The 27759-nt window shown below is 33.9% G+C and overlaps 2 protein-coding genes across 2 annotated transcripts; both read left to right on the forward strand.

Annotated features, from left to right (window-relative positions):
* The first annotated feature begins 9555 nt into the window (after positions 1-9555).
* On the forward strand, positions 9556-15223 carry LOC126713936 (cyclin-B1-2-like). Its single transcript, XM_050413899.1, has 4 exons — positions 9556-9776; positions 10347-10447; positions 13967-14064; positions 14953-15223. The coding sequence occupies exons 1-4, from the start codon at positions 9651-9653 to the stop codon at positions 15051-15053; spliced, it is 426 nt and encodes a 141-aa protein (XP_050269856.1). The 5' UTR covers positions 9556-9650; the 3' UTR covers positions 15054-15223.
* Positions 15224-20704: 5481 nt separating this feature from the next.
* On the forward strand, positions 20705-25935 carry LOC126713937 (probable translation initiation factor eIF-2B subunit delta). Its single transcript, XM_050413900.1, has 7 exons — positions 20705-21455; positions 22463-22606; positions 22883-23247; positions 23546-24290; positions 24395-24491; positions 24579-24633; positions 25418-25935. The coding sequence occupies exons 1-7, from the start codon at positions 20966-20968 to the stop codon at positions 25478-25480; spliced, it is 1959 nt and encodes a 652-aa protein (XP_050269857.1). The 5' UTR covers positions 20705-20965; the 3' UTR covers positions 25481-25935.
* Positions 25936-27759: the final 1824 nt, after the last annotated feature.

Genomic DNA, 27759 nt, shown 5'->3' on the forward strand with positions numbered 1-27759 from the left:
TACCTCGGAATGGGAAAGTTGGTCCATCACAGATGCAAGCAAAGTCTCCAATTCAGTAATCCGCTGGGTCGTTTTGCTTGACAACGGTGAAGTCAATGTATAGCGTGAAAGGTTTGACCCACTTCTTCTTGATGGGGTTGGTCCAAAACCCACCCCACATACACGTCCACAGCACTCTGAACCCATCATTCAAGCAAATGCATCATCTTTTGACCACAGGATTCCTTCACCACGCTTTTCTTGTAGTGATGTGTCCTCTTAATTTAAAATTTCTTTCATTCTAACCTGTTTTCACACAAGAACCAAATAACATATTACTTTCTATAAACAATTCAAACACAAAATACGAAAGAAGTAGGATACAATTAGTGCTTACGATGTTCTCTCTGACTTGGGCAGTAACAAGAGTCCCATCTTTGGTAGTGTATACTTTCTCATAAACAATTGCACGCTCCACTACTGCCCCAGTTGATTTTGCCTACATCATATAGACATATCTTATAGCCGTGTTTTAAAATGCGGCTATAGGTCAATAGTTTAAGCTGCATTTACTAAAAACGAGGCTATAGCCAACCTGTAGCTACGTTTTTGTAAACATGGCTAAAAAAATGCGGCTATAGCCCACGTGTTTTGTAGTGAGTTCTAATAAATTTAGCAGATACTTTAAGGACCCATTTCCTCCCATAAGACATAGCAAAATAAATTTGTCAAAAAAATTACCCAAATCAAAGCCACATTTTCCTATTATTCAAATAAGAACAAAGCTTAAGGTTGCCATAATTATAGAAGTCTAGCAGCCAAAAGCTATGATTCTTATTCAAACAATGAATATTAGGGGATGTAACAGACCTTCTATATAAAATCTTGTCACCAAGCCATGCATTAATAAGAGATTTTATCTACCCCACCAAACTTACTCTTCCAAGCTTAAATTCAAGCTTCTGATATAAAAAAACAGTAGATCTTAAAAGAGTCAAAGGTGCTCTTGTATGTGTGGTAATGAAAATAACACCCCCCCCCCTCACCATTTCTTTCTTTTTGCCCGTACTATTATATTGTGATCATCATAATAATAATGAATCTTTTTTATTGATATTCTATTTTTGTAAGTTAGTATCTTTGATTATTCCTTCATAATGCACAACTAGCCTCCATCCTTGTATTGGAGTGAGTAGTGGACTTGAGTCACTTATATACAAATACATTTTCAAACCCAAGTAAATAGGCTCACAAGTCCCCTTAAGCTTGCCATTCCACAATTGACATGACTTATATGCGACTCCAATGGGGAGTCGTGCAGCTCAAGTTGAAGAAACCATGGCACCAAAGGCATGGAACTCACACACACATGTACATGCACAAAGGGAAAAAAAAAAAGAATCATAAACACAAACATGAAGTCTAACTATCCATGATATTTCATCATAATGTGAGCATTATGAGGCAACATACCTTAGATCACCATGTTGTATGAGATGCTACAAAGAGTGTAGCAAATTCAATTTGAACTTGTTGAAGCCATTCAACAGATGAAGGAAACAAAGTATTCAAATGAGAACCCTAAACATCAACAAGAGATGGCTCATCCAAAAACAAATAAACAAGAAAGAGCCTCTAACAACAGTTCTCCTGATGGACGAATCATCTCAGAATTTGTCACACAATCTAATGTAGGGGATCCCTTGTGATGCTTCTCTCTTGGTCGAAATTTATCTTTATTATGCCTAAAGCCATGAAAGGTTGATTTCTTGTGAATTTCGTAGTCCATGGACTGACACTAGTTAATGTTGAAATCATTCTCAAGCTCCTACAATGATGGATTCGAAATCACACAAGGAAGAAAGGAAGAGAGTAGAGATCGAGAATTGTGAAAATGAATCTTCTTATTGATAAATATCTTGCTCTGTTCCTTATATAGCAAGATTAGAATGGCGGGAAAAGAATAACAAAAAGCTAACTGACCAAATATCCTATAGTAGCTATACGAGTGTTAAAACAGTGAGTAACTAACTATTACAGGTCGTTTAACTCTCTACTAATCTATCCTACATGTAGTTTATGTACACAGCTACAATATAGTGTTACAATACATCATACAAACTAATCAAATCGAGAATTGTGAAAATGAATCTTCTTATTAATAAATATCTTGCTCTGTTCCTTATATAACAAGATCAAAATGGCAGGAAAAGAATCACAGAAAGCTAACTAACCAAATACCCTATAGTAGCTATACAAGTGTCAAAACAGTGAGTAACTAACTAACTAACTATGAGTATACCAAAACTACAGGTCATTTAACTCTCCACTAACAGCCAATTGGGGCTTTACCAGGAGGTAATTTAGTCATAACACATGTATGGTTGGCCTGAAGAGCATCAATTTTAGCCTTTATTGCAGCTTGCCACAAAGGATCTTTCAAGGCTTGAGGATAGGAATCTGGTTCTTTGGCAATAGATAAGGCTATAGAAAAAACTCCATGTGGAGTAGATAACTTGCTATATGAAAGAGTGGAAGAAAAGGATAAAGAATACCTAAACTCTTAGTAGCAATGGATTCATGTGACTGAGTGAGAGAAGTTGAGGCCAATACATGAGCAGAAGCAAGATTGTAGTGATAGTCATGAAGATATGTAGGTGGGTTATGAGGTCTAGTAAACCTTCTAACAAGTGGAGGTACAGGTAAGGAAGAAACAATGACATCATAAACAAAATTAGAATCAAGATTAGGATTAGAAGCAACCTGATCAAGATGAACCAAATGAGGAAACTCATCTGGAGGAACAACAATATCAACAGAAGAGAGAGGAGGGGAAAATTCTACAAAAATTGAAGGAACAAGATATCTTGTATTATCTAGAACTAAAGGTTGACATGGAAACATGGAATGAGTGATAGGAAGGGAAGTAGTTGTAGACTTGGACACCCAATGCTTGAAAGGAAAGATAGACTCCTTAAAGACAACATCTCTAGATATGAACAAGATTTGGTGGTCAAATCATATAACTTGTACCCCTTTAAGCCAAAAGGACAGCCAAGGAAGAAGCAGGCCTTAGCTCTAAGATCAAATTTGGTTCTATTTCTACTTAGGGTGGAAGCAAAACATAAGCAACCAAAAGATTTAAGATGATCATAAGAAGGAGGATGTCCTAGGAGTCTTTCATAAGGAGTTAAATCATGTAAAAGAGGACTAGGTATCCTATTAATGAGATATGTGGTAGTCAAAACACAATCCCCCCAGAATTTCAAAGGCAAATTTGCTTGAAACCTCAAAGCTTTAGCAACATTTAAAAGATGCTGATATTTTCTTTCAACCACAACATTTTGCTGTGGAGTTTCAACACAAGATAATTGGTGGATAATACCTTTAGAGGCATAGAAAGAATCAATAGAAAATTCTGGTCCATTATCAGATCTAAGAACCTTAATAGAAGTTTTGATCTGAGTAAGAATCATGTTAAAAAAAGACTGAATCAGCAAGGATGTATCAGATTTCTGTTTCATTAAGAAAACCCAAGTACATCTGTTGTAATCATCTACCAAGGTAAGAAAATACTTAGAACCATTCAAGGAATGAGTGGAATAGGGCCCCCAAATATCAGCATGAATTAAATCAAAACAAGAAGAAGTAGTGACAAAATGATAAAAGGGCAATCTCTTTTGCTTGGCTAAAGGACAAACATTGCATTCAAAAGTTTTATTATTATTGTAAGAACTGATTTCAGGTACAATATTTTTCATCAAAGCTAATCTTTGTGAAGAGGGATGACCTAACCTGCAATGCCATAGCCTAAAAGCATCAATTGTGGAAGTTGAAGTACAAGAATTGACATTATTAAAAGGAAAATAAGAAGCCAGCTTGGACAAAGCCTTAGAAACAAAATTTGGCAAGGCAACTTGAGAAGAATTCTGCAATGTATAGAGACCTCCTTGCTTTTTACCCAATCCAATCATCCTCTAGAGCTGCAAGTCTTGAATGAAACAATAATGGGAAAGGAAAATGCAACATGAAGGATTTTGTGTTAGTTTACTTATAGAGGCAAGATTAAAGGAGAAAGTTGGAATACAAAGAACATTTTCAAGAATCAAGGTAGTTGACACTTGTACAGTTCCTATGTGAGTAACCTTGGCCATATCTCCATTAAGCAACCTAACTGAAATTTGGACTGAAGAAGTAATGGACTTAAAGAAGGTAAGAGAATGACCATGTGATCAGTAACTCCACTGTTAAGAATCCAATCAGTGGAGCTAATGTGAGAGGTGTCAACAGTTGAAGAAAAAACTAAATACTCTAGGGATGGAAAGGACCATATACCTGGTAGCTCATGACCTTGAAGACCAAGTGAAGGCTGTGCAATGATATTGGCAACTTGATGAGTCTTTGCAGCTACCTCTAGTAGTGCTTGAGTACCAAAATGGCATTGAGAATTTAGCAGACCAATCAATTGTTGGTATTCTGCCTTAGTCAAATTAACAGCCTCATTTGAACCATCTTCAACAACAATAGCATTATTGGCAAAGGATGATGAACCAGCTGATTAAGCCTTATTTTTGAATTTATAACTAGGTGAGTAACCATGTAGTTTATAGCATTTGTCAACCACATGTCCCATTGCACCATAATGAGTGCACTAAGGCCTCCCAGACTTGTTCTTGGTGGAACTTTTGGAATTTGCATTGCTATTCTTGCCTCCCAATGCTACCAAAACTACTGCTGTATCAATTTAAACCTTCTTTCCAGCACCAACCTTCCTTTCCTTCTCATCTTGAAGTAAAAGAGAGTACCTTACTCAAAGGAGGAATAGGTTCCATGAGTAGAATCTATCCTCTGATTGCTGCATAGGTGTCATTCAACCCCATCAAGAAGGACATGGTGCAATCTACCACTTGATGACCACAAGTACAAGTTCTGTAGTTAGTAAACTCATCCCAGAGTCTTTTGAATTTGGTATAATAGGCATTAATTGTCAAATGCTCTTGGGCCAAAGAACTGACTTTCTTCCTAAACTCAAAAATTATAGGACCATTACCCTGTGAGTATCTATATTGTAAATCAACCCAGGCCTCCTTTGCTGTCTTGAAATACACTACACTAGGCTACAAATCCTTTGAAATGGAATTGAATAACCAAGCCAACACTGTGCTATTGCACTTACACCAAGCTACATAGCATGGATGATCAGGTGATTGGGGTTTTGGTATTGAACCATCAATAAACCCTATCTTGGTTTTGGTATCCAAGGAAATTAGTACTACTCTACTCCAAGTATTTTAATTTTCTTCAGTAAGATGTTGCACAACAAGAGACATGCCAGGGATATCACTACTAGACAAGAAGTAAGGACTAGAAGGATTTTCCCATGGTTGAACAGTAGGGATAGAAGTACTAGAAGCAATGTCAAGCATACTCAATGCAATTGAGATAATAATAAATAAAATAAAATAAAAAAACACAACCTCAAATCACATATCAACGAAAAAAAACCACAAGAATTGATCTTCAAGAAATCAAGGTTCTTGATGACAAAGAATCAACTTAGAATTATGTTGAACAAACGAATCCAAGAATAAAAACAAGATCTTGGTGAATATAGAAACAATTGCAAAATCCATAATTAAGCAATTGGAAAACCTAAATCAAGAATTTCAATATGCTATTATGTGCAGCAAAAAAATCAAGATTTCAATTTGCCTTTCAGTGCAAAGATGAATCAAGATTTAGAAGACAAGAACTTAGTGCAAGAATCAAAGAAAGCATAGATGGAAAATTTGCTTGATTCGTGAGAAAGCACTAAGAAAACAAAAGAAGGGAAACGAAGTAAGAAGCTTAAAGAATACCAGATGAAAGATTCTTTGAAATTAGATCAGCTCTGATACCATGTTAAAATCACTCTCAAGCTCATACAATGGTGGATTGGAAATCACACAAGGAAGAAAGGAAGAGAGTAGAGATTGAGAATTGTGAAATTGAATCTTCTTATTGATAAATATCTTGCTCTGTTCCTTATATTGCAAGATTAGAATGGCAAGAAAAGAATAACAGAAAGCTAACTAACCAAATATCCTATAGCAGCTATACAAGTGTCAAAACAATGAGTAACTAACTAACTAACTAACTAACTATGAGTATACCAAAACTACAGGTCTTTTAACTCTCCACTAATCTATCCTACATGTAGTTTATGTACATAGCTATAGTATAGTGTTACAATACATCATACAAACTAATCAAATCAATCTTTAACGGTTAATATGATTGGGTTTGAAGCAACCTTGACAAGGGCCACTATTGTTTAAAAGGGGAGAAAGGTATTTTCTTAGTCAAAGAAGCAAAGTAAAATATGTCAATATAAACTTTGTTACATTTTTTAACACATATCATGCTTGGGGAATTGGTGGCCTCATAAGATATTCCACTATGAGCCCTATGAATCCTAGCACCAATATCATATTACACAAAATTGATTGTTGTCCAATATTTATTTTAGATTATGGCCTAGCCTAGCTAAAGTATGTCCTTGCATCCATTTCTTTAGACTCCATCTTTATTAAATGGCATGTAGGTTTCAGTTAGCTCAACTGGTAAAATCTCTGATGGTTGTATAAGAGATCTGGGGTTCAATTCCTACCTACACCAAAAACTGATTAGTGTCTTGGTCTGATGATAAAGAGCTACATCAGAAGCAGACGCTATAGGTTGAAACTCTCTATAAAAAAATGGCATCTTTATGGACCACAAGTTAATGAGCTATCTATGTTGATTTGCAACTTTACTGAAATAAACCATGTCCAAACAACATGAGCCATTGTGTTGCTAAATGAAGCACAACACGTTTATAACCTCCAAAAAAAAAAGCTTGTGGTTAATAACAACATCACCAACAGATGCTTAACACTTTGCAAACACCATTACAACATTCCTTGAAGAATAACTAACCCCAAGAACTCCTGAATATGAAACCTTCTCTCTTTAAGTTAACTTCAAAAAATAAAAATAAATAAGGTTCATTCTTAATGTGAATAGCCACTCCCAAACTATGGCTGAAAAATATTTTCCTTACCTATATGCTCAAGTTATATACCTCATGCCACCAACAAAAGAAATTTTCTTCAAATCCACGTCAACGACAAAAGTTTATCAACACACTTGAAAGATCTATAAAACTTGTTGCGAACGAATAAACAATGGGTGCCTATGTATCAATGTTGTTAAAAGTGCGCTTTAAGCATGTCTAAGCGTGAAGTGCACAAGCTCCGTTTGGAGTTTTTTCCTCTAAAACGAAGCGCACATTTTAGATCTTTTCTTATTAAGCACAGCTCACATTTGTGAGCTTTTTGTATTTAAAAAAAAAATCCTAATTAATTTGAGTTATAGTAGTTGGATATAAATATGGTTGATTAAAAGCCATTGATTTAATAAATAAAAACCAATATTGTGGTGTGCTACCATACACTTAAGCCACCCTCTTTCACCTTAACATATTTTAGAACATTTGGAACCACAACCACATTCACTCCACTCAAGTTAGCCAACCCAACCCCATAGCTCTCTCTCAACCCCACGACTCTATAGACTCAACAAGTATCTCTCTCTCTCTCTCTCTCTCTCTCTCTCTCTCTCTCTCTCTAAATTTTTCATTTCAAAACCTTTTATTTTTTACTCATTCTAAAAACCTATGAATCCTCTCTTTCTTTTTCTCTCTCTTTTTTAAAATTTGCCCCAAAAACATAAAATCTTCTCTTAAAATACTTTTTTTTTTCATTTTATTTGGGTTTTTCTTAGAAACCTACAACCTAGAAACTTGAAATAAAACTAACTCCTCTCTTTCTTAGTAGTTAGGTCATTCATGAAAAAAAAATATGAATGTATGAAATTATTTATATGTGGTAATTGTTTAGTTACTTTAATAGATGTGAATATAGCTCTAATTAAACTCTTATTGAATTTTTCTTAGGCTTATTAAGTGATTAAATCATGACTTTCATACCCGAGCCGAACCATACAGTCTAACTAGGTTAACCGTGAACCTTTCCTAAATGCTATACTTTTAACTCTAAGAACTTGTCTATGCAAAAAAAGAAGGAAACTGTTTGAACATGGTCCAACCACACGGTTCTAAGAACTGTGGTTCAACCATATGGTTTTGAGAACCGTGATCAATTCTCATGGTTTGAAAAATTCCCTACTACCCTTTGACTCTGTACACCAAAAAGCAAAAACCTCAACAACAAAAAGAGAACGAACATACCTATACAGCTACAACAAAAACAAAAACAAGACAAAAAGGTCATGATGAGAAAAAGAGAGTGAAAAGTGGAGAAGAACTGAAGAAGCACTGGTACTGGGTTGAAGACACAAACATAAAGAATAACAAAATGGAAGACAAAATATAAATTGATAAAGGTGATGATAAAGATGAAAAGAAATTCAAAAGTGAGAAGGGTAGAAATCGAAGAGTTAGAAACTAGAAGTCGTGTGCATGAGATAGAGGCAGAGAAAGAAGTGGGGTGTAGGTGGGGATATTTAATGAAGTGTCATGTTTCACTTTTTTATTGGTTGATAGACTTTCAAATATTTTTTCCATTCTAAAGTGTGTTTTCCTTATTGTGCCACATTGTTTGCATGCATTAGCAATTTAGCATTCCACTCAAATGTGTGTTGAATTTAACAATTGATTTTGATGATGTGCCTTTTGATGAGAAAGAGGAGAATGAGGTCGTTGAAGTTTATGCTCATGAAAACGGGTGCAAAATGTAGGAAGTAGTGGCACTAGCAAAAAGACACCAAGGCAAGTGGGTCCTATGGATTTATTCGTCACTCCTCCCTAAAACACCACAAATGGGAAATAATGGAAAGGGAATTCAGAAAACCGTTATTGATGCTTACAAGAAAGAGTTAAGAAAGAAAAAAAAATGTGTTGATATAGCAAGGTGGATGTATGAAGCAGCAATTTCATTTAACGAAGTTTCAATTCAATCCATTGGATGATAAGAAATTGGTATAAAGTCCCCAAGTTACTATGAAGTGAGAGTTCTTTTATTGAAAAAGGAAGTGGCCCACATTGATAGTATGCTAAAGAGCCATAAATAAAACCAGAGACCCAATTTAAAAAAAAAAAAAAAAAAAAAAACTATTATCACAATCACAAACACTATGATCTTTAGCATCAATTCCGAAAGTCAATTAAATATACATTTGAACACTGTATCCCATAACAAAAGGCTAAGATCAAAGTTTGTGAAGGTTAGCAGAAATAAGAATGAGTGAAATAGCATTATTCCAAGGAAATTCCTTTGATTTGCCTTTCTTAGCTACACCGACTCCATTGATATGAAGTTCAAAATTCTAATCATAATCAACATAGGCTGGCCTATAACAATCATAAACCATTGGAAATTAACTGGGCTTCAAGCCTTAACTCTTTCAAATTCAAAAGTCAACCACGCTTTGGACCCAGTATGGGCCCAACCAGCCCATTAACACAGAACTTAACACATAAAAACGACGACGTTTTCACTTTTCCACAGTATAACTTTTCGCACAAGTCTCTCTCCCTCTACTACATTATTTTCTTGCTCACAAAGTCTGCAAAAAAAAAAAAAAAAACACTCACTCTCACACACAAAGAAGAAAATCGAAGAACAACAAAAATGGAGGCAACGAAGACCATAGCTCACGAAATCGGAGGGATCCAAAACGACGCGCTCCGATTCGGACTCCATGGCGTCAAGAGCGACATCGTTGGATCTCATCCTCTCGAATCCGCTTATCAATCTGTAAATTAATCACTCTCTCTATTTATTTTTCTCAATTTTTATGATTTTTTTTATTGATTTTTTTTATTGATTTTTTTTTTAAAATAACTTATTTCTATGTTTGGTTACTCAGAAAAGTTAGGAGTAAAGGAAAACTAGCTAGGTTAGTTTTAGTTTCGGCGTTTGTGTATTTGCTCTGTTAGGTCACAGTTTGTGAAAATATTTTCCGTCGAAAATTTAAATTGTAGTTTTGGATAAAGAAATATATGCGATGTTGTAGTTAGAGAGCCTTGAGAATGATTCCTCATTCTTGTGATATTTAGCTAGGTTAATTTCAGTTTCGGTTTATACTTTATATATATATATATATATATATATCTGTTCTCTTAGGGTTCTGTTTGTTTCTAGGGAAAATATATTTCAAGTGAAAATTTGATTGCAGAGGAAAATTTGAATGATGTTGCACAGTATGGGTCAATGTTGACATAGCGATTGAGAATGATTCCTGGAACTATTTTCTCCAGAAAAAAAAAAGGGGGGATTAAAATACTGGTTTGTTTATTTATTTTTTGGTTCAAATGTACCTGTTAGGCAATGAAGACACAAGAGGAGATGAATAGGAAGATCTTGGCAAACACATATGGAAGTGCATTTCCACTGAAGATGGATCTTGACAAGCAAATTCTGTCTCGGTATGAGTTTTTCCCACTCCTTATTGACGAACAGTTGTGTTTTTTCTTTTTCTTTTTTTTCCTTGGAAGTTAGAAAGTGTTGAAGAACATGAATATGGTAATGTACACAATTTTGGGGTTATTCATTCTATTGGTGATTATGATTTGTGTCTTTATTTGAGCATAGTTGGGTTTATGTTTGAGTTGAAAACCCAAACCCTCGAAGTAATTTGCATAAGAAGAAAATTTTCAAATGCCTCCTTGATTGTAGGACTATACAATGGGTGAAGATTTCATCAGCTAGGGTTCCTGATTGGAAATATGCAGTCCATAATGTTAACCTATGAAGCATGGACATGGCAGATTGCCCTGCCTGTCCATGAGCTGTATGGTGAACTTTTATTTTTATTTTATAATCTTGACATGGTTGGGCATGATCAACACACAACAACAACAACCCTTAATCCCAAATTTTTGGGGTCAGCGATGGATCCTCAACAAATTAATTAGGGTCAACACAACAGTGAAAAAAATTGAAAAGAAAATCTATGAGGTGGCACAATCTGATCTAAATGCTCAATTGATCTCTACCTTTCTCGAATTTGTACGCCAAAACTCTCATCTCTCTTGATCTGGTCGATTTGCACCTTAGAGGCTTCGTTCTTGGCTCACTGGTGCTCATCTCAACTAGGTGCAGTAGTTCTATCTTGTTGCCGTCACCAATCTCTCGAAGTCGAGTGAGTAGGTTTCTTTTTTGGTTTCAATTATGCTTTCTACTCTGTTCTTCATAGTGGCTTAGCCCTTTTTCTCCCACTAAATCACACATTTTTTTGAACTGTACTAAAACAATAGAATTCAAAATGTTTAATTTGTTAGTTTAATAATTTAATAGATTGAGAGTTTAGTCATAATTTTTTAATTATTATTAGCATGGAATTGTAGCAGCCTGATAGTTGCAACATTGGTTATTAGTATCAATGTGCTTTGTTATCTATTATTAATTTGAAATTAATTTTAAATATGTTTTCTGAGATTTTGATGATTTTTACTTATTTTTTAAAACCTAAAATAAACTCAAATGTGTCTAAAAATATATATATTAATTAATTAATCGTCAAACTGCCATTGTGTCATGTCCTATATAGTAAAGAATTGTTGTATATCGTCTACGTCCATGTATTTTTTTTTTTTCTTCCTTTGTTTATAAATTAGTGTGTCCATGTCAGCATGCTAAGGACACTCTGCATGCATGTCCTCGGTGTGGTGGGAGGAAAAACAAAAATTTTAGTCTGTTTGGCCTCAGCTAAATTGGCTTTTTGTTGATTTTTTTTTTTTGGAAGTCAGCTAAAGTATACTTGTACTTGAAAAAAAAGTGAGGTTTTGAAAAGTTGTACAAAAAGAAAATAAGCTCTCCTTTGAGTTTAGATATGTTTTTAAAGTTTTCAATTTTTTTTTTTTAAGTATTTTAAATATTTATATCATTCTTATTAATGTTAAAAGATTAAATAAACTAATATACCTAATGATACATGTCGTATCCTAATTTTTGTCAAGAATTGCCATGCTGTTGTATCTTATGTCATTTCCGTGTCCATGCTTCCTAGGTTGTTGTGTTCTGTGCTTTTTAGGTGTTTATGGGTTTAAAGAGTGATACTTCAAAGAATCCTTCATGTGTATTTTGGTGCACATTTTTGTGTATTCCAACTTCTACTTTTTCTCAATGAAACTATTTTTTTCAAAAACAACCACCAAAACTTTGATTTGGAATCTTGGATGTGGATCCTCAATAGAACATTCAACTTGAATCAACTTACTCGTCTTCTTTGATATCCTTTGTACATGATTAAACCATCTCAAGCGACTCAAAAAAATTGCCACTTCTAAAGAAGGATTTTTTGAACAATCTAATCAAACCATGTGTGTAGGTATATGGCTGTTTAACGTTCTTGTTGATGTGACTTAATGTTATATGCTTTTGGATGTTAGGAGTTGAGACATGGAAAATTCCATAATAATAGTCAGTTATTGTCTGTTAGCAGTTGTATCATATGTTTTTTTTGTTTTAAAAATGAGGGTATCCAAACCTCTTTGAGTATCTAACTATTCATTTAGGAGTTTGGGTGCATGCAGTTACCCATCTCACACACTCCGGGTTATTACAGGGAGAAATTCCTTGGAAGTGACCCCAAGATGCTAGCAAGAGGTTTCGAACCCAAGATATCATGGATATCATGAGGACTTAGAAACCACTAAGCCAACCCCTTGGGGTTTTGTATCATATGTTGATGGTTGGGACCTGGGGTAAATGTTTATTATGTATCCAGAATCTTTTCCTCTTGCTAGTGTCTATTTTAAAAATACATTGAATAGAAGGATTTTGTCCAAAATTTTCACTTCTATTTGAAACAGGTGGAAGGATACTAGGATACTGCATTTAACAATATTCGTCAGACTGTAGGCATAGAACTAGAAAAGGTTATATGTTCTTTTCTTGCACCAAACAGAAAACCACCAGAACCTATAACATAATTTGCATCAAAGGCATGCGCTTTTTTATTTTGAGGAAAAAGAATCCCCCCCCCCCCACCAAAAAAAAAAGGAATTACATAATGCAATCAAATTTTCAAGGAAAATTAGTCTTTCAAAAAAAAACTGCAAAATCCTGTAAGTACAGCTAGGTTATGTATTTAAACAGGGGCTTTATTGTACTCTTCTCAAGATTAACATGGTAAGCATGTGTGTGATTAACGCTGTGCACACTTGTCTAGATTTGTGCACACTTGTCGAGATTTACATGGTATTAGAGCAAGTGGTCTTGAGTTTGAACCCTTTTTCCACTCTTCCTATTAAAATAAAAAATAAAAACCACGTGTTGAGTCCCACTTAAAAAGGCCGGTTGGGGGCTCACTTGAGGGAGAGTGTTAGAATAATAGTTAAACGATTAAATTTATTATTTCTTAACAATTTAAGCTTTTATGATAAACGGTAATTTATCTTAAATTTAGAGCAAAAGACCCTCTGCCACTAACTTTGGTGTCTGTTGCCAACTCTGGCATTTTTCATCACCGATGTCTACCTATAGTAACCAAAACTTTTGATGCCAGCAACCACAACCACATCCAAAAAAGGAGCCCATTTGGCTTCTTCATTTGGATTGTAGACCATATAATTCTGACATTGGTTATAGATCTACTTGTTGCATAATGCTGCTTTTATTTCTGTGATAATAGCTGAATTTGCATTTGCCATTCAGATTACAATGATACCTTAACCTCACTCCTTAACTTACCTCCTAGCTAAGGCCCATGGGCATAGTGAATGCATGTAAATATTTATCATTGTATGTGCAGCAAGTGTGCAACCTAACACATTTTTCTGCTTTTCTTCTTTGGGTACTTCAATTCATATAAAGTTTTATGCCCTTTAAAATTTAGTTGTTATAATCATTTCTATCAGATTTACATACATGTGATATTGGGAATATCATATGCCATTCAATTCCTTGTTCCTTTTGTGATAATTTCTTTGAAATAATTGTAGGTTCCAGAGGCCTCCAGGAGCAATTTCATCTTCAATGCTGGGTCTTGAGGCTCTTACAGGAAGCTTGGATGAATTTGGTTTTGAGGATTATCTGAATGGTAAGGAAATTCTGTTCATAAACCAACCAATTGAAATTGGGAATTCTAACCATTGCTATTCTATTTTGAAATTTTGGTTTGATCTGCTTCAATTTCAATAACTGATAACATCCTCTAGTGATTCTTCATTGTAAAGCTTTTATATTTATCTGCATCCTCTCAGTAAGTTAAAGTCTGCAGAAATGTCTAACGTCTTACTTAAGGTTTAAGCCATTACTTACCCCCAAAAAAAAAAGTTTAAGGTTTAAGAGATTTTTTTACTCATTTTCCCTGCATTTTTATTATTATTATTATTATTAATGAAAATAAGGGGGCTCACAAGTGTGGTCACTGCCCTCGTTTCCCCTGCATTCAATTTTACTTAAAGATTGATTGCTTGATGCTTAGTATTTTTATTCTGGATTATTCCTGCCATTTTTCTCGAACAACTTGGCTAAATAGAAGTACAAGGGAGTTGAGTTATTGATTCTTTTGAGACTTTTGCTTAATGTATCTATAATAACTAAAGAAATGAATGAGAAATCTCTTTTTTGAAATCATGAATTAAGGTATTTCCTTGTAAAAAATGATAACTTTCTGCAAATTTCTTCATTTATTTATTAAAAAAAATAAAAATAATGTTTGTGCATGGGTCTTTGGAAATTGAAGTTTGTGTTAGCAAGTATAATTGCCTAGTTTCTTAATGGATTATTATCCCGTTCTTCATGAGCATGGAAAGGTTACATTCTTTTCAAAAAAAATTCCCCTCTAATCACTTGGTTCTTCGCAATAACTTATTGATGAAATATTAGAGTCATGTTGGCAGATGAACAATATGGTAATGACTAGTGTTTATTAACGCTCTGGCATGTCCTGGGTTTTAAAATTGTTCGTTGGTGCTGTTTGCAGATCCCAAAGACTCTGAGACCCTCCGGCCTCTCAATACGCATCATGGGATGGAAGTTCGTCTTGGTCTTTCCAAGGGACCAATCTGTCCAAGTTTCATATGATTATGCATTTAATTTTTGGAAGAAAATGAACCAATCAAGTGGTACTTGGTGGTGTTTAATCATGGATCTGTACTATTAAGGATTTAAATACTTTTCTTATTAGAATCTGAACATATCCTACAATGTAAGATTATCTGGTCTTATTGTTCTACTTGGTTTTTCTTTTGCTAGTTACTCTCAACAAATCAACATTACCGGTTGTTCTTTTGGATCTTGATTAAAAAAAAAAAAAAGGCTTTAACTCAGAGTGACATTTGAAGTTGATACTAGTACCGCTTTTTAAAAAATAGAAAAAAAAAAAAAAAAAATTTAAAGGTATATTTGGTTTGTGGGAATAGATCCTGCTGAGGAATGGGCAATGGCTATTCTATTACTACATGCGAAGGTGGTAGATTTGAATCCTGGTTGTACTCGGAAGGAAGACTAAACAATGTCACCATTGAACTGTTTAGTGACTGTTTGGATAGCACGTTTACTGCATCTGCGTTTTCAGTTTTGTTTTGTTTTGTTTTTGGTTTTTTTTACACGCGTTTTAGGGAGATAAATTTTATTATTCATGCACTGCTTATAAGACCTACAGTCACCTTATTTTAAAAAAATATTAAAAATAGGTTTCACGGTATTATTCACACATTTAAAAATTATTTTGCTATAGTATTTTCAGTTTTCAGCAAAATAAATTGTATCAAAACGGATCCTTAGTCATCATTGAACTACAAGACTTTGGGTATTATTTCCTTTTTCTTTAAAATGGTTGTAATTATTATTTTTTATTGGCTTTAATAATTTTAAAGATTATGTTTATCCAAAAACAGAAACTCTTTATATGCATATAATAGTTATAAAAATTATAATCCTAAAAAGATGAAAAGAAAAAGAGTTATCATGGATGAAGTTGCTTCGGCTCTCGCTAAAAGAGTTAATATCACTTTAAAAAATGTTACATTAAACGATAACTTTTTTTGGATTAAATTTTTAAAAATTTATGCATGATATAACTTGAAAAAAATGTAATATCACCTAATAAATTTTTATTGGATTTAAATTTTGAAAATCTTATGTTTTCTATGTTCTTAACATACATTCAAAATTTTGTACAAAATCAAATGTTTTTTATTATTCGATTCAAAAATTCATTTTTTATGCATAATATTAAAGTACAAACATTTAATAGATACCAACGTGGTAGATGCTTAGATGGTCTATTTACCGGGTCTTGGGCTAACGAGACTTAAGTCTTAGGTTCGAGTCTTCCTCACCTTCACTAGGGAGTGTGTTGGTAAACAGTATAAGAAGAAAATGTGATCAATTAGTAAGTTTGTCAAAATTCACTTTTAATAAATAAAAAATATTTATTTATTTATTTTTTTGGTAGAAAGGGAAATGCGTTAAACTAAATAGCAGTTACAGAATGTTCATAAACCATCCCAGCGGAGTCCAGACTGAGTAAAAAGGCGACATCCGCCGGGGGTTCTAAGAAAACAACAAAATCTTGTGGGAGTAAGGCCCCCCTCCTAGCAAGCGCGTTGGTATATTTATTTGCCTCGCGATAACAACATTGAATTTGAACCATAGGAATTTCTCTCAGACCTGACTTATAGTCACTCACTAAGGCATCTATGCTATTTTGATTACAATCTTCCTTTTGCATCAATTCCACGATAAGCTTTGCATCAAGCTCAAGAATCACAGCAAGGAGTTTAAGTGTCCAAAACTCCGTAGCAACACTAGTTGTATGCCCAACAGCCCTCGCGAAACCTCTAATCCATTCCCCTTTGTCGTTTTTGATAAAAAAAAATATTGAATTGTATAATATTAGTTAACATTACACTATATATATATATATATATATATATAAATATATAATTGGGATGCGAAATATTTTTATTATCATTGTTTTAGTAAATTTTAAACAAGCATGCGTGCATATAATGATATAAACACACTCGTATTTGTTGCTATTTATATACTTGAGATGCGAAAATGTTTGCTTTAAATTTTGATATGCGTATTGATTTAGAAAAATAGGTCATGATGTTAACTTTAAAAATATCTATTTTAGGACAACTGAGTTCCATATCTTTCTAAAAAAAAAAAAGAGAAATGAGTTCCATAATTAGTGTAAATATAATTTTATAGCTTCATAAATATAGTTAGTGAAATAAAACATGAGCTTGAAAAATGATATGTCCACAACATTTTCATAACAAATCTTATGTGACAAGTTGTTACTTGCTGTTACTAGTGAGTTAAAAAGTAATTTCAGTGTTGGATTTAAATTAAAAACTTGTCAACAAGGATTTGTTGTGAAAATATTGTGGACGTAGTACTCCTCGATATTTTATTCCAATTTTAGAACCAAATATAAAAATATGAATATTTATTCTATTACAACATCTCCATCTCCTATTGAAAAATGCTAGAGATATAAATTATATTACAATATTTTTAACAAATTGCTGATGTAGTGAGTGGTTATTAGTAAGTGAAATAGTGGTATTAGTGGTGAGCTCAGAGTAAAACCTGACCACATTAACAGTTTGTAAAAATGTTATAAACTAGTTTGTGACTGTAACATTACTAATTTATTTTCAATGAGAAGTGCTACTTCAACAACGCATTCACAATAATTTTAAAACAAATCATAAATGATAATTTGTTATTGATTCTAACTTGAATCCACAACATCAGTAATAAAATTTTTATTCCTAATATAATCTTCATTTAATGTATCAAACATGTTTTTGTTAAATGAAACCTTGCATAAAACTTTATCTTTTAAGCAAACTTAAACAATTCTCAATTAACATAACCTTTTTTCAAAATTTATTGAAATCATAACTTTTTCAACAATTTATTAAAACTATAAGTTATAAGTGGTGGATAATTAAGTCCCGTTTGTTATTATTGTTTACACAATAGTTTTCAATGTTTAAACTTTAAATAACATTAAATATATTTTCACACATTTTTTTACTTACACATATTTTTAAAATAATACAAACAATATTATTATAGCAATATTATCAAACAGGCCTTATGCATCACTACTTCCATTAAAGTGAAAAAAAGTTATGCGACTTTAATCAAGTTTAAAAGAACAACTGTACCAGATCATAAAACAGATTCTCTCCTTTTATTACATTTACACACAGCACAAGTTAATTTTGCACCGTTGCTTCCAGTGGTACACAAAGTGCTCAGATTATCTTCCTCCTTCCGTTTCTTTTTGTTCTTCCTTATCACATAATATATATTTTTTTTTTCCGTGGTGCTTTTCTCTACTGTTATTCTCTGTTGGCTAGTCCAATCACGCATCAAAATGCCATATCATATCACTGATAAATAATGTCCCTTTCGTTGATTTAAATTCTCAAGAATAAGACAGCACCTGTCATCTCAGCCTCCTAATCTTGATATGTGGCATTTCTTGGTTTGCTAAAGCCACGTGGATACTCACCAATTTTCATTCCAATCTAATCCAAACTGTGGTGTTTTTGTTAAATTATTTTCTTATCTTTGAAAAAATAAACTAATTAATCTTTTTTTCTATCTTATTATAGACGTTTGGACCATCATACATAATTACTTTACTTTCATAATGTTAATATTGACTACCATCGACAAAATAATAGTAATATTGACCCCTGCTTTTTTAGCAGCATTGCATCTAACTGTAGTTTCTATTCAATGTAATCAAGTATTTGAAAGTATTAATTAATTAGTTTTATTTTACTTAAAATTTTTAGTTTTCTTTAGAGTGGCTGAGATGTCTGAATGTACAAGTTTTTCATTTGAAATAATTTAACAAACAAATATGAACACAGCCTATATGCATAATAATGATTAATGAGCACCTTAACTCAAGTGGTATTCCCAACTTTTCCCATAGAAGAGAGTTTGGTTGGATTATGAGGACTTGGCACTTTCTCACTAACCAAAAAAACTATTTTTTACATATTTTAAAGTACTAACTATACCATGAATTACTAATTGGTGTGCCTATGCATAGATATATCACATTAGTCATATTTTTTTAAAAAAAATTGTATTTGATTTTGTATCTATTTTTTGGATTAATTTGACTGTCTCTATGGAAAATGCAGTAAGAGCATAGATATATCAAATTAGTCATATTTGAAAGATTTTGTATATGATATTGAATTTATCTTCTGGATTTGACAAGCTCAATGGAAAATGTAGTCAGGGCATTATTAAAGTCAAAATATTTTTTTCCAACATGTTAAAGTGGTACATCAATTTCACATAAATTCTTTTTTTTTTTTTTTAAATATAATTTTTATAAGTGGGAATAAGAGATTTTAACATTAGTTTTTTTCATAAATAAGGAGAGGTAATACCATTAACTACAAAACTTTTGACTACATAATCTCATAAATGATATTTTTATGATGCACCAAAAGGCAAGATAATGTTATTGATGTCTTTTTTTTTAGAAATAATTACAACATGCTGCTAACTCCATAACTCGAATCCTTTCTCCCTTAAACCCCCGAACACTTTGTACGTGGGGAGGTGCCAATTTAGCTACAAGGCCTTTGGCAATGTTATTGATGTCTTAGCCAAAAGAACTAGGTTGTTGTTTCCTTTATTAGTTTAGATGAAGTCTATTCCCTAAGATATTTTAATATTGTTGTTTCTGATTTTGTAGTAGCTGAATAAAACCATGTTGATTTGGTGGCATTTGGATTAGGATAAAAAGCCAATGTTGATTTGGTGGCATTTGGATTAGGATAAAAAGCGAACGTCTGCGTCTGGCATTTCCTCCTTCTTCTTCTTCTTCTCTTTTTTTTTTTTTTTTTTTTTTTTTTTTTTTTTTTTGTGATGCACGCGGATTACACTATTCAAGAGACATTATGCACTGTTCCCAGGACCTACAACCACTTTATTCAGGAAAAAAAAAAATTAAAATGGGTCCCACAGCACTATTCACACATTTATAAAATTATTTTAATACAGTATTTTCAGTTTTTAGTTTTCAGCAAAATAAGCGGTATCCAAACGGACCCTTAATCCTATGGAATATATATATATATATATATATATATATATATATATGTACCGATAAAAATATGTGTATGATTGTGATCAAAGTTGTGAAATATTATTTTATACTAAATTTTTTGACAAATAAAATCATGAGTGTTTCTATAGATTTATTGATACATCAAATCCAAAGGTTAACTCAATTGATAAGAGAACTCAATTGATGAAGTCTCTTATCATTAAATAAAAGCAATAATCATGAAGCGGAATCTATAAATTAAATTAACTATATTGTATCTATTAAAAGAATTTAAAAAAAAAAAAAAAAAAACCCCAAAGGTTATGGTCTTTTCTTCCCTCTTATTTTTTTTATTTTTTATTTTGACTTGCATTTGTATTTTTTAATTCATACAAGTCAAAATGGTAGTCGAAATAAATCTTATTTCATACCGATGATAAAAACAATTATGATTAGAGTTCACGCAATAAATTGAATTTTTATTATATGTATTTTAAAAAATTAGTACAAACTATGAGGTTTGAAATAGAAAAGGAACAAAAAAATAAGGATGAAACTTTTTATTCTATTTTATGAATTTATCTATATTTATCTCTCTCTCTCTCTAAAAAAAAAATACTAATTATTAATTTATTTTGGTAGCGCAGCGCTCCTCTCCTCTCTGAGCTCTCCACTGTAAACTCTCCACTCTCTCTCCCCCCTCTCTCTCTCTCTCTCCCCCCTCCCATTTCCATAAAACCCTCTGGCAATTGCGATATCAATCCAAACCCCAAAACTTTCGACGACAATTTAAAAAAATTTCGAAGAAAACCTTCATATTTCCCCTCATAAGCCCATACCAATTTTCCCGCCACCCATCCAAAAAAACCCAAAATCCCCCAAACGAATGGACCCTCGCCGAGCCTCACGCACTGTCAGCGACCCTAAGATCCGCCAAGTCGGATTCTTCGCTCCACCACCTGACCGCTCCTTCTCCGGCCCACCCGACCCGATCTCCACCTCCACCTCCACCCCAAACCCCGCCACCACCACCACCACTGCCGCCGCCGCCAACACCTCCTCTCCTCCTCCAATCTCCGACCTCTCTCCCTCCGGCAACTCCCTCTCTCCGGTGATGATCCCTCCGCCGCGTCACTCCTCCGACACCACTCACCGTCCGGTTCCCTTCCCTCCGGTTTCCCCTCTCCGCCGTGACACTCTCTCCCTCACCGTCGGAAGCTACAACAACAACAACAACAACAACATCATTATCTCGTCCTCTCCCACGGCGTCGTTTTACGATGAGTCGAAGGGCATTACTGTCAAGGCCAGTAGCGTCCCCGCCAGTGGCTTGACCACCGTCTCCGTCGTCAAAACCTTGCCTCCTGGTTTCACTGGTATTTCCAAAATTCGCTTCCCAAATTAACCTTAATATATTTTTTTCTTTACTATTGGAACCAAAACAAAAAGAAAAGATTAATTAAAAAAAAAAATGGTATCTTTGGTTTTGATTATTGGGTATAATGGTCAAGTTTGTTTTCACATTTGGTGACTTATTTTGAATGACGTGACATTAGGTACAAATTAATTTTTTTTGAGACCTTTAAAGGTTGTATTATCCACCGCACAAAGCTTTTACTTTTGTAAGAGATGCAATTGGTAAGCAGATTTACCCCAAATTTACCAAAACCCGGAACTCGGGACCTGTTGCTGTTGCTTTTGATGGATTGTAAAATGTAAATTGTAGATACATATGGCCATGTTAGTTGAAAGTTTCTTGAGCTTGAGTTTTAGAGATCCAATCTTGATCCATGGAAGTTATTTCTTTGACATACTACATAATTGTTGTTATTATTGATCGAGATTGGATAATGATGCCATTCTAGCAATTTATGGAATACCAAGGAAAAGATTTTCAATGGTTAAATGGGATACCTTGTGTAATTTATTGGTATAACTATAGTTATAGTCAAGTTGTCCTCTATAACAATGAGTTAGGCAGTGTGTGAATAGATTGTGCCACGGCAATGAATTTTGAACTTGTAACCCCATTCCTTATTTTATCTCATAAAGTAGAAATTTGTAGGATACAAATTCAATTCTTTACGGGGTTTACTTCATACAGGCGTAGTGTGTTGCTCAACCGTATCTTTTGTAGTGTCAAATTTACAAGCGTGAGAAGTGGGGTGGGTCTTTGGTAAGTCAGAACTACAACGATGATTTGTTGAGTTGAGTGGAGTTTGTTTGAATCCAGATATAATTGAATGCTCGTAATATCTTGATATCAGTGGCCACAGAGGGGTTCCTCTATCATATATAAGAAAAGGAACTCTCTACTATTTATGATTCTTGCTTTGGAAGGTTACATTGCCAGTATTGACCATTGATGCATTTATTGACCCAGAAACAATTGTAGAAAAAGTAGGAGGATCAGTTGAAATGCAAAATGACCTACCTGCAAACTCGAAGCCACTGAAGGAGAGAACTTCGAAAGCTGAAAGGCGTGCCCTTCAAGAGGCACAGCGAGCTGCAAAAGCTGCTGCAAAAGGTGCATGTCTTTCTTTTGCTAATGGTTTATCATGCTAGAACCTATTTGGGTGAATGTGCAATATGGTGTCATCATCTTCATTGTTTGTTATGGAATGTGTTTTCCACACCTGCAGGCCTTTGTCTTTTTCCTTTCTATTTTGACAATGTAGTATGCCTTAAAAGAACAATCTGTGATATTTTTACTTTTTTTTATTAGTTTGTTTTGTGGAACATTACGTTGTATCCTTAAGTGCCACTTTGTAATGATTCTTTTCTTCATTACTATGTCTATCAGCTGAAGGAAGTAAATTACCTGCTATTACTTCTGGGGCAGTGGCTTCAGCAAATGCGAAACCAACTAAAGCCACAAAGCCTCCTTCACAAAAGAATGACAATGCTACAGTTGCATCTTCTGAGAAGAAGGGAGGTGACCGACCACCAGAGAAAGATAGAAAGAAAGATGCTCCTCATCCACGTATGCAATATGATGATAAAAGCCGAGTTGAAAAGGCAAAAAGGCGTGCAGTGGTAAAACAAACTGAAGCTAGGAACAGAGTTGAATTGTTTAGGCATTTGCCTCAATATGAACATGGAACTCAGCTTCCTGATCTCGAGTCAAAGTTTTTCCAACTTGATCCGGTGCATCCTGTTGTTTACAAGGTACCGATATGAACTTGTTACCTTGCACCTTTGATTGAGTTATTTGCTTGGAAGTAACAACTACATACATATATGAGCTGAGGAGATTAATGTTTTGAAAACCATGTCAACTCAACTAAATGTTTAGTACTGGCTACTCTATTTGTTCCACTATTGCATTCTACCTTGGAGTGGTCTGATCTAGATGACAGTGTGAATGAGATGGTGTATAGCAGTTTGGTACTTTGGTTTAAGATATTCTCTGTGAAAGAGATTACTATACTGTTGCCTAATTATGATTTTTTAATGTTTATGTCAGGTTGGATTACAGTATATATCAGGGGATATATCTGGTGGCAATGCTCGTTGCATCGCAATGCTTCAAGCATTTCAAGAGGCTATCAAAGACTACTCAACACCAGATGAAAAAACACTGACTAGAGACTTAACTGCAAAAATAAATAGTTATGTTTCATTTCTTAATGAGTGCAGGCCTCTTTCAATCAGCATGGGTAATGCAATTAGGTTTCTAAAGAATCGAGTTGCTAAGTTACCTTTGACTCTTTCTGAGTCAGAAGCAAAAGTATTTCTTCAGTCAGATATTGAGCAATTCATAAATGAGAAGATCATACTTGCAGACAAGGTGATAGTCAAGCATGCTGTTACAAAAATAAGGGATGGCGATGTTCTTCTTACGTATGGGTCATCTTCTGCTGTTGAAATGATTCTATTACATGCCCATGAGCTTGGCAAACAGTTCCGTGTTGTAATAGTGGACTCTCGCCCAAAGCTTGAGGGGCAACTTTTACTTCGTAGGTTGGTGGGAAAGGGCCTTAGCTGTACTTACGCTAATATAAATGCTGTTTCTTATATCATGCATGAAGTTACTAGAGTTTTTCTGGGAGCTTCATCAGTATTATCTAATGGAACAGTTTATTCAAGAGTTGGAACTGCATGTGTTGCTATGGTTGCCCATGAATTTCGAGTACCAGTCTTAGTATGTTGTGAGGCATATAAATTTCATGAAAGGGTACAACTTGATTCAATATGCTCGAATGAGCTTGGTATGCATCTCTACGGTTTTAGATTTGTAAAGTGCTTACAATTTATGATTGTCCTTGTGCTCTCTGGCCATTTATGGATCAAGTATCTGTTTCATCTCTTGCAGGTGATCCAGATGCCATTTCGAAGGTTCCTGGTAGAGAGGACATTAACTATTTGGATGGTTGCACTAATAGTGAAAATCTGCAACTTCTGAATCTGATGTAAGTTTTGATGATTTAGGTGATAGGCAGCCCAAGTGAGATTTTTCTAACTGACCTTGAAGTTCTTATTTGGATTGTTATTGGCAGTTATGATGCAACACCTTCAGATTATGTTTCAATGATAGTCACAGATTATGGCATGGTAAGTTATTTTATGAAGTCAAAGTCTATTAGCTTAATTTAGGGATGGAGTTTTGATGCAATTATTAAATGGGTTGTGTTTATGTCAATTCATATACCCGTAACTTGACACATCAATATGAACACAAACACGGCATGCCAACACAAATTGACACCCCTAGAGCCTTATGTTATGTTTGGATGTTGGGGGAAGGAGGAGGAGTAGAGTAGAGGGAGGGAGAGTAATTTAATTATCTTTTTGGATGTTTTTTAAGGAAGAAGGGGGAGGGGTTTGGAGGGGTTTGAACTACTTCCAACCCTTCATTTTTAATTCCCCAAAATTGGAGAGATTTGGAGGGAGAATGGAGCATAAAAATACTTGACCAAATGAATTATCAAATTTACTCTTACCATATTAACAAAATTACAAATGAAAAGACTAACCCCTCCCCCTTACTTAATTTTAAAAACATCCAAAAAAGGTGGAGGATAACTATTTCCCTCTACTCTCCTCTCCACTACTCTCCTTCCCTCTACTCCTCTCTACTCTCCTCTCTCTCAAAACTTCTAAACATAGCATTAATTGTTATAACAGAAATGTAAAATTTCATACATTCTATGTGGGCCTAACTTTATTTCAATTACTTTTGACAAACTTAATTGTGCATATGCTTTGAGAGGAAGTGCTGCATTTTTAAGACATGCCCTTTGCTTAACCTCACTAGTAGGTCATATATGTTCATACATACATTTAATTTATATTCTTATGAATCTAATTAATATATGTGCTTTCGTGCTTCTGTTAGGTCCCACCCACCAGTGTGCCTGTCATTGTGCGAGAATATTGTAGAGATCAAGTATGGATATAGATTGGGTAATGGCTTGGATGGCTTCTCCAAAATTTTGTTTGCTGAGCGACCAATAAACAATAAGTTGGTTTCTTCCATCTCTCTCTCTCTCTCTCTCTCTCTCTCTCTCTTTCCAATTTTTTTTGGGGAATAATGTTTTGTATGCCTCATCAAATTTCGGCCTTTCTTTTTTTTTTTTTTTGGACCTTTTTAACCTGACTCAGTGAAGAGTGCAGTTTCTTTGCCTCTCCGAGCAGATTTTTAGTGTTGTGGTCTCGCTTGTTGTAACATTTTTTTTTTTATTAAATTTATTTTGTTTTTACCTTTTTATTTTCCTTTTTGGGTATGTGGAACTCAGACAATGCTAGGTGACAATTTTGTTGCTAGATTTTCACATGCTTTAAATGAGTTGTAATTCAATTGCTTTCTTGGATATCATAATTTTATAAGTAAGGTTAGCAGTCATTCGGTGCCTACATATTCTGTTATGTTGACACGCACCAGTTTCAGTCAACGTTAAGTTGGGAAATTGTAATTGGAGGACACGCACACGGTGGACAAATACATCTCGATCCGATTTTATATTGTCACAGCAGACACCATGGATGCTGAACTGCCGTGCTCATCTTTCCATTTATATAAATTAGAACACAATAAAGCGACCTATTGCCTTGTTCTAAGTTTTTGACTATGGAAAATTCAATAGTTACAACATACGAGAAGAGGATTTTTTTTTTTTTTTTTTTTTTGAAACCTACAAGAAAAGGATTTGAATTTAAGATGCCTCTAGTGAAAACATTAAAAAGTACCAACTGAACGGCAATGCTCTTGGCTTAACTAGTGAAATGTTGGTTATATACTGGAGGATGCACAAGCTGCAATTGGTGAAAGGACCATGGATCTCCTTATGTACCACACTACAAATGTTGACATTGTGTAGAACATTCATGGCTTGATGTAGTGGATTCACCCATCTTTCCTGTTGTTACCATCTATCAAAATCATTGATCTATAAACTAATGTTGCTATAATGCAATACAATAGCAGAGGGTAAGAACTAAGAACAATTTAAAATTAATTGGGTGTGCGATTAAATGAGTAACTTACCAATTAAAAGCCTTTTTATTTTTTTTTAATTATAAATAATTTACTTATCAATTAAAAACCCTATTGCTGTAATAAATGATGGCATCTTGTTTTCCTCACAATGAAAGAAATACAAGATTTCAAATAGGAGCTGCCGCCCAACATTAACCAAGAGCACGACAATCTTAGATATTGGTAGGTTCATTTGGGCAATTATATTGGAACTTTGCGTATTTTTGCCTGTTTAAGTTTATGGTGTTTGAGTCATGTTGATTTTTAAGTTGTGAATCTTCTCTCTCAACTATCAACTTCAAGAATAATTATTCAATATTTCGAGACTATTATTTACTCATCTCACATAATAAAGGGCTCTACCAACTAAATTCATAGTAAGACCTATTTATATGAGAAGAAACAGCATTACTTGTAGGGTATTGATTAATTTTTCATTACGAGGTTTTGGTTACACTTAATATAACCTCTTTCTTTTTTCTTTTTTTTTTACTAAAGGATTTATCATGAAAAAAAATACACATGATCAACATCATAGTGCAATAGTCATATAGCTGATTTCATTTATACTAAATTTCTATCAATTAGTCCACCCCCTCTAGCAAATAGGTATGTGTAGATGTTAGGTGATATATTACTAATTTTCCCAAAAGTTTAATATATTAGAAAATTGTGAATTTAAAGTTTAATTATAATTCTAATGCTCCTTCTAACATGCAGGCCCAGACTTCCTTTTAATGTGGGGCCCAACACATTATATTTTTAACATTTTAAATGGATGGTAGAGAAAAAAAAGATAGGGATCATATTCAAAGTCTTTTACTCAAATATTATGATAAATTATCAATTTTTTAAAAATTTAAATTATTAGAAATTATGAATTTAATCATTTAATCATAAAGGTCTACCAAATGAAGATAGCCTATTTATACTAGGCTGGAAGCCAATTAATGAGGTTGGTCGATTAGAAGTACTCCAACGATCAAGTTAGTGATGGAAAAAAATCATATGTAAACTAAAGGAAATGACACTGTTATTATATCGTGTTCACAAAATAATGGGCTTGTGTGATTCCCCCCTCCAACAAAGCCCAAAATTAGGCTAAGACACTAAAGTGATGCCAACATTTTATAGAAAAACCACAATCTAATGGTATATCATCATTCACGTCCACATTCTCCTACGATAAGTTTAATTCAAAA

Source organism: Quercus robur, chromosome 2 (genome assembly GCF_932294415.1).
Source record: "Quercus robur chromosome 2, dhQueRobu3.1, whole genome shotgun sequence".
In the NCBI taxonomy this organism is placed as follows: domain Eukaryota; kingdom Viridiplantae; phylum Streptophyta; class Magnoliopsida; order Fagales; family Fagaceae; genus Quercus; species Quercus robur.

Excerpts from the sequence above, each read along its gene's own strand:
- LOC126713936 (XM_050413899.1), top strand. The coding sequence starts at position 9,651 with ATGGAGGCAACGAAGACCATAGCTCACGAAATCGGAGGGATCCAAAAC. Across the intron at positions 9,777-10,346 it reads TCGAATCCGCTTATCAATCT|GCAATGAAGACACAAGAGGA; the intron begins GTAAATTAATCA and ends TGTACCTGTTAG. Across the intron at positions 14,065-14,952 it reads TTTTGAGGATTATCTGAATG|ATCCCAAAGACTCTGAGACC; the intron begins GTAAGGAAATTC and ends TGCTGTTTGCAG.
- LOC126713937 (XM_050413900.1), top strand. The coding sequence starts at position 20,966 with ATGGACCCTCGCCGAGCCTCACGCACTGTCAGCGACCCTAAGATCCGC. Across the intron at positions 22,607-22,882 it reads TGCAAAAGCTGCTGCAAAAG|CTGAAGGAAGTAAATTACCT; the intron begins GTGCATGTCTTT and ends TATGTCTATCAG. Across the intron at positions 24,634-25,417 it reads TAGTCACAGATTATGGCATG|GTCCCACCCACCAGTGTGCC; the intron begins GTAAGTTATTTT and ends TGCTTCTGTTAG.